Source organism: Solea senegalensis, linkage group LG2 (assembly GCF_019176455.1).
Source record: "Solea senegalensis isolate Sse05_10M linkage group LG2, IFAPA_SoseM_1, whole genome shotgun sequence".
Classification (NCBI taxonomy): Eukaryota; Metazoa; Chordata; class Actinopteri; order Pleuronectiformes; family Soleidae; genus Solea; species Solea senegalensis.
Window position 1 is genome coordinate 15,271,124 of NC_058022.1, and position 7,657 is coordinate 15,278,780.

Genomic DNA, 7,657 nt, shown 5'->3' on the forward strand with positions numbered 1-7,657 from the left:
CCACACTGAACCATCCTCAGGAGCAGTGTAAAGGCAAACATCCTCTCCAGTAGCACATCAGGTGTAGTCAGATGTTGTCAACAAGACAGAGAGTGGCAGACGTGTGGCTAAAGATAGATCCAACGACAGAAATGAGGCATTCATTTCATGATGGCTAGGTTTTGACAGGCAGATGAGGTGTTGGGGGGGGGAAAAGAACCAGGTATATGTCACATCCAGAAGCTAAAAGTTGATTCGCATATCACTAAAGAAATGCACATTGATCCTGGGGATTGTTTTCTTAAAGTCAGAGATGATTCATGGACAGAAGGGTTTGTTTTCCCCCCCAACTACTGGAAACTGTGTACATAAAAATGAATAATAAATCAAAAAAGTAGTAGGTTGTCAGATATCAAGTCAGAGATGTGTACCAAAAATGTCTGAACAGGCTTCAGGGGCAATTCAGGCTTCTTGGGCAATTCAGCACCCACAAATGCATGAAAAAAGCTTGGAAGAAACCAGAGGTGATTTAACTGAGGGTTGCGTTTATGTCGCGGCCGTTAGCGAACAAAACCTTGGAAGCGGATTAAATGACCAGTCTAACACAGTATTCATCAGCACTACACTTCCCTCACATCTGCTTTGCATCCTCTCCTTCACAAACTGAGGAACTTCTCCTGGATGGAGGTTCACAGTTTATTTTAGTGTTGACAAAGACCAGGTTGACCTAAAACTTTGGTGAAAATATCTATGCACACGGCTTTGAGCCATAATATCCACTATACTGTATCAATGGGATACGGTTGAAGTGATTAAGATGTAACCTGCCAAAAGGACAGTTTGTCAATACAGATAGGAAAACAGCTGTGATCATCCTTGTACGACCAAACTCATAAAATATATTTCTAGTGAGAATCTGGATGATTCACTAAAGGTTGCATGGAATATCTGTGCAATCATGCCCAGTTTCACAGTGCACGCCAAATATCATAATAAATGTCATAGGTTTTGACCTTTGAACCTATGGATATAAAACTCCATCACTTATATATATATTTATATATTTTTTTTCCAATTTGAGATTTGTGTGAAATGTCAAATTTAGCAAATAAAAACCCTGCTTTGTGAGATCACTATAACGTGAAAAACAAATTAACATTTGTGTGACAAATGAAACAAATCTTATAGAGTATTCTTGAGATATATGAGACATATGTACAGAAAACTCCACAGCATTGTGTCTCCAGCCATGGCTGTCACAAGCTAAATGGCACATGGTGCAAAAATAAAATGATTAAATAGTGGAAATGTGTTTCTCTGTGGCTCCAGGTTAGAGTGTAATTGGCCAGGTGACAGGTTCAGAATCCCATCCAATCAAGCTTCTGTTGACAGCGTGAGCACTCACTCCTTCACAGTTCAAATTATTCGTAAAACATTGAATAGCTGTTGCCAGACTGTCACAAGAGAATAACTCCAATCCACTTCCTTGAAACAGATTTATCTCCATGGCTGCATGACTTTAGTATCCTATAGAACAGTTGCTGCTTTTAAATACAACACATCATTTTTTTGGTAGTATGTCTGTGAAATTTCTCAGTAATCCAGGTCATTGTATCCTCTGGAATACAGAGTCAGTTTAAAAATTCAAATTACATGCTGCAACTAACGCAAACGTTGTTTTTTTTTTTAAGGTGCCCCAACTTAGAACTGAATTCCCTTCTAGTTTTATGTTAAATGTGCAGACGGCATCACCATTTTAGATTTTAGAAAGCAGGGTTGTGAGCAACCGAAAGTTGGACATAAACCGCGCTCAAGGCCATAGCCAAAATACCCAGAAAACTTAGGTCACAGACAGGATTAGAATGTAGGAATTTTATCCAGAAAGTTCTTAAGGCAGGACTTTATGTCTTTCCTGAACAAACTGAAGCACATCAAAATTCACAGCTAAAGATGTCTTCCTCTTGGGAGCAGCAAAAGAACAATATTCCATCTGATGTAGGTTCCAGAGTGGTAGAATAAAGGAATTTCAGTCAAAAAAAACTTTGCCAGGCAAACACAGAGGCATTACATGTCACACTGCATTTGCATGAATTAAATGGTAGCATCCTGCACACTGACGGCACACTGCAGATCAGTTTGTTTGTTTGTTTTTTGGTTATTATTTATTTACTTTTTTTTGAGAAATTGAAAACTCTTTGGGGGCCACACGGTTGGTGTAGCGGTTAGCACTCTTGCCTTTGCGGCAAGAAGACTCGGTTTCGAGCCCCGGTTGGAATAAGGGTTTTTCTGCATGGAGTTTGCATGTTCTCCCCATGTGTGGTTTTCACTGGGCTCTCCGGCTTCCTCTCACAGACATGCAAAAACATGCAATATGGGGATCAGGTAAATTGGTCACTCTAAATTGACCATAGGTGTGAATGTGAGAGTGAATGGTTGTTTGTCTCTATATGTGGCGCTGTGATGGACTGGCAAACTGCCCAGGGTGTGACCCGCCTATCTCCCTATGTCAGTTGAGACAGGCACAACACCCTCCTCAAACCTCCTGCAGAGGATAAAGTAGTAGAAAATACTCTTTGGTTTATAAAATAAGACCAAGATTACAACATTTGATAAGCTGGGATCTTACTGAACCTATCCAAATCCACTTTTCAGTTGATTTCAGTTCTAGCAGAAGGCCTCTGAAAACTTGGCTTCAAATTTCTCGGCAGCATTTTATGTTAAAGACTAAACAAGCAACAATCAACATTAAGGGAAAAATGTTATATACTCAAAAACCCCTCTCGTCTGCTTCAATCCGCTGATGAGGCGTGAACATATTTTGTTTCTAATTTGAACTCAAATTGGCACTTTATAATTTATAATTGTAGGAAAATACATTTTCCAGGGTTGCATTGTATTTGATAAACACCATATTCCCTACAATAAGCTTCTTGTTAGGCTTTAAGAGGACAAAATATTATCTAGCTCTCAGAGGGAACACCCATAGAGCGCACCCATCATGTGGCCATGTTGGCATTCATGAGCATGATTGATGACACAGGGACAGAGGCTGCTTTTGAGAAATCCCCTCTGCTGCAGAAGAAGTGATGATTGTTTCGCTTCGTCTTTCCTGATAGTATCCCCCTCTGCCACTCAGTAGGACGCATTCACATTGCACTATATAGTAGCAGGAGGCAGCCTCAAACGGTGGTGCTACACACTGCATGCAAACGAAACATTAACTACCAAACCCAAAAGTTAAATTATCTGTAATAATACACAAATGTATTATATATGCGGGGTGAATGGGGACACATTAAACCAACCAAAAGTTGTGATCCTTCTCAGGATTTTACCTCCATGCAGATTTACTATATCTCATTGTGTCACAACAATGCTGATATATGCTGCACCTGGCCATTCTTTCTAATAGCACTCTCATTTAACCCTTTTCAATCCTCTCCATTCCATTACATGACAGTAGAGGACCTGGGATCATTTGGCTCATCGTTCCTGCACCCCAGCTGTGTGACTCACTTTCCATATCTTCCAGTCTTGTCTCAGACGTTGGGTAATCCACTAAGTGAAAACTGAGCCGGTCGAGGGAAGACTGACAGCAGGTTTCATCTTTACCCAGAGCAGTGAGGAGCTGGATTTAAAATTAGATTCAAAAGCAGAATTTGAATTTTAAAGGGCTTAATAAATGTGTGCTTGTCAATAGTCAAAATGCAGTAAGTAATGACTGTTTTGAGAGGGACATGCTGTGGGCATTTCTAGAAAGACTTTTAGATCTGACTCTCATGCTAGCATGGTTCAAAATGCCTTCAACGTGTTGCTGCTGACAGGGTTCAGCCTGCCCTGGTCAGCAGACAGAAGCACTAGTAGTCTAGTGGAATGACTATATCAACTGAGCCTTTCGGCTTTAGATAATAACAATATCCAATGCTGTCACTCCACCTCAACTGGCTCCTTATGTTTGACCAAATGTCAGTGATATGAAGTCTTTTCATTTTTAGCCCTATACACAAAGACACAGTAGCTGTGCTTGACCATTTCAAGCAGTGCTGAGCAAACAAACCCTGCTGTTATTTCTGGTATCTTCCCATTTCCCTGCTGTTACTTCAGTTATATGTGTGATGGCTAATCAATTTGACCAGTGTAGATATGTGTACCTCATACCTAAGACTGAAATAAAATAAAAATAAAAATAAAAAAGTGTTGTGTTTTCAACAGTAGTCTGTCTGGGATTAACGTCAAACAGATCAAGACAGTAAAACATTTTTCACATCCATACATGTGATGAGGGAAAACAGGTGTTTTATAAATAGTTTGAAAGTAACCATACTCTCTAATGGCATCATACAAGAAAAGCAGCAAGAGCACACACATCTGTCACTACAGTTTGAGTTTGACGGCAGAGACAGAGCGAGAGAGAGCAAGAGAACACCAGCAACATAAAATACAGTATGGAAAAGCAGAGAAAGCATCATCATTACCAGTAACACCCAGGTTGACATTTTCCCAAAGACATCAGCGAGTTAATAGAGTGTGATGGCAGCTACAAAGCCGACAGAAACAATAAGCGACATGGGAAGCTTTAAGAGCCCACAAGTACCTACTAATCTACAAGCACTGGAATATTAACTCCACAGTAATGTCATGACTGAACATGCTCCCCATCTGCCACATTGGCACTCTTAACCCCTCCACTGCCATTCCTACAGTAGATAATGAATATTTGTATGGCCATTTTTTCATGCCGGTAACTAATAGGGCTGTTTATTGGCAAGAATCTGGCATTATGAGACACACAGGGGAGACAATATGACATATTGCAATATAATGGTATACAATAATCAGTAAACAGTAAATACAGTAAAATAACAATTTATAGCGAGTGTTTTTCACAGGGTTAGGGTCATATTTATATTTTCCAACGTGTATGTATGTATGTTGGTATAAGTGTGTATATGTGCAGGAGTTTATGTTCGATGGCGATTCCTGTTACTTTTCCTCGGAGCTGGTGGTGTGTAGTGTCATAATAAAGTCCTGTAGACAGACTACTGGGTGAACACTATTCACCTCGATGTTTTGGACACAGAATAACGTAGTTCCTCTGTGTAAATCGATTCACTGTTTTTCCACGAAGACCACATCCCTGTGGTTATAAAAGCAAGGCTTACAGGGGATCAATAAATCGTAGAATGAGAAAACTTTACATGGTGGGGATCGCCATAGAGAACATGTGCTGTATTTCTGCTTCTAATGCCAGAAACCCTGTCGATCAGTTTTTCCCTCTTTTACTTAAGGTGTGATGTGGCTCAGCTCACATATTGTTTGCCTGAGTGAGAGGCAGTTGAAGCATCAAGGACATGCCCATCAGCGTTTGTAATTTGCTGCCGTGTTGATAACGTGCGGTTCAGCAAGGTTATAACTCTTTCAAAGACCTGATCCAATGTGTCTATTCAGGGTGATACCAACTGGAGGTGAGAGAGAGACTGAAATTTTCACTCATTTGGGAGATTAATTGTGATGTCAGGGACCCGAATCCAACGGATTTCATCAGTTTGTTGTTCAACACATCTGTGAGCCAGTTTGCCTGATGTCACATGTTCAGCCAGATTTCCCTGCTTCATAAGAAGCGCGATTGGCCCTGAAGCACAACAATGACGACATGGAGAGTGATGTTAGCTGGACTATTATTCACAATCACATAAATTATAACTATGCCGAGTGAGGAACTACAGAAAAATCCTGTGAAATTAAGTGTGTACATATATATATAAAAATATATATATATCTATATATATACATACACATATATATATATATATATATATATATACACATACATATACATATGTATATGGACGTTTACAGTGAGACGTAACAGAAGATTTTGGAATGATATGCCAGGCTCTGACAGAGAACACTGAATCCAGCTGAACATAGTTAATGCAAGATTTATGTCCTTATGAATCTCTTTACTTTCACACAGGATTCAGATGTGAATTGACCTATGCACATCATTCATTCATAATCAAAGGGGGGTGTCGAGGCTTCCATCAGGTAGCATCAGGGATTATGATAGTTATGGGCTGAAGTATAGTGCAGGAGCCTGCAGTTCCACTTCACCTAATCACCCCATCTTTGCAGGACCATGAGTTAATCTGTTGAGTTGACCATTCATAATCTCTGCTTGGTTGGGCACTGTCACCTCTCGGCTGTACTTGTGCTGAGGGACTGGCTAGTATTATGAGGAAAAAGAAGGTTATCTCGTACAATCACATTATCCGTTAAGAGCAGCAGTGTTGTGTGTGTGTGTGTATGTGTGTGTGTGTGTTGATCAGCTGTGGGATGCAGAAGGTTGCTCCAGCTGTTGCTCACCATCATATCCAATCAGTTAGGACGATTTAGCAAACGCAGTGTGTGTGAGAATATCCCGTGTGTGCGTTTTAAAAACTTCCCCCGCGTGAAAACTCACTGCAACTTCGTGAGTGACAGGTGGTTGAGGTGCAGTTGCAGCAGTGACTCCTGCAGCATTTTTATTTTTTATTTTTTTTAACACAATAATGTTGCATCATAATAAATGCAGTGAATGAATGACTCGGGATTAGATTTTACCAGCTTGCACAAAAAAAAAAAAAACAGAATTTATTAACCAGCTTAATTATAATGCAGTACACAAAGTGTGAGCCTGACTCAGCCTTACCTGGGATCTCCTGAGGAGGAACATGTGCAAAGCTGAAGCCTTTCCCGACACAAGCCTCCCGCACCTCGCTGCAATTCCGTGCTTTAAAATCTGCTCTTGCCGCCACACACAGCAGAGAAAAAGTGCAAAGGATGGTCTCTAATCTGAGCATTGTTCACTTGTGCGAAGAGCCGTGCTGTTTAAAAGCTTCTTTCCAGCTGGCTGCTCAAACTCCCATGCAGTAGATCCGAAGGTACTTTATAATGAGTGGGCGTTTCAATGGTTGCAGCTCAGATTATCAGTGCCCACCAACACATCTTCCACATGGTAAACGGGGCTCTGGTGCAACAGAGAATGAGTGAAAAGTCCCCCCGCGCCGCAGACAAGAGGACTGTCTGTGAGAGTGGAGGAGCCTCATGAATCCAGGCTGCGCGTTTCCCCCCCCCCGGTGCGTTGACTCAACTTCTGTAAGCAGACGAGGCTTCTGGCTTCTGGCTGCTGCTGCTGCTGCCGCTGCTGCTGTGCGCAAGTGGAAATGCCTGGTGGAGGGAGCGCTGAGTGTTCACAGCAGATGCACTCACTGGCAACGAAAAGCGCCATACAAAATATGGAGTGGACTCCAGCCTCGTCCATTTTTGCATGGTGGGGTGGTGGCAGCGGGGGTCGGCACCTACCACCGAGGATGTGGTGGACAATAAATCAGAGGGAACTAAGGGACATCATCGAGGGAAAAAAAGTGCCCTGGTGTTTGTGAAGTTTTATCACATCAGCATTCCATAGTATACTCCTGTTTTAGGCTCCATGTTATAGCCATTCCCAAACTTTTGAATGTCAAGGCCCAGAGTAAATTCAAAAAAAAAAAAGTGTAACGTGAGGGTTAGATCACTCTAGACGTGAATAAACAGCAAGATGGAGATGGATCTTTTCTTAAGCAGCTTCACAACAAACAACCCTTCCTGTTTACTTCCTTGTTGTGCATCACACGTGTCTGAAGCAACCACTGAGAAG

The 7,657-nt window shown here is 41.4% G+C and overlaps 1 protein-coding gene across 2 annotated transcripts in view; it reads right to left on the reverse strand.

Annotated features, from left to right (window-relative positions):
• Positions 1–7,386, reverse strand: part of gpc6b (glypican 6b) — a 66,159-nt gene extending 58,773 nt beyond the window's left edge. The window contains exon 1 of one of the 2 annotated variants that reach the window (XM_044019369.1): positions 6,671–7,386. In XM_044019369.1, coding sequence (XP_043875304.1) covers positions 6,671–6,821 — 151 coding nt within the window. In that variant the 5' untranslated portion in view covers positions 6,822–7,386. The remainder of the gene's footprint in view (positions 1–6,670) is intronic. The other variant, XM_044019370.1, reaches the window with a different exon arrangement.
• Between the last annotated feature and the right edge of the window lie 271 nt (positions 7,387–7,657).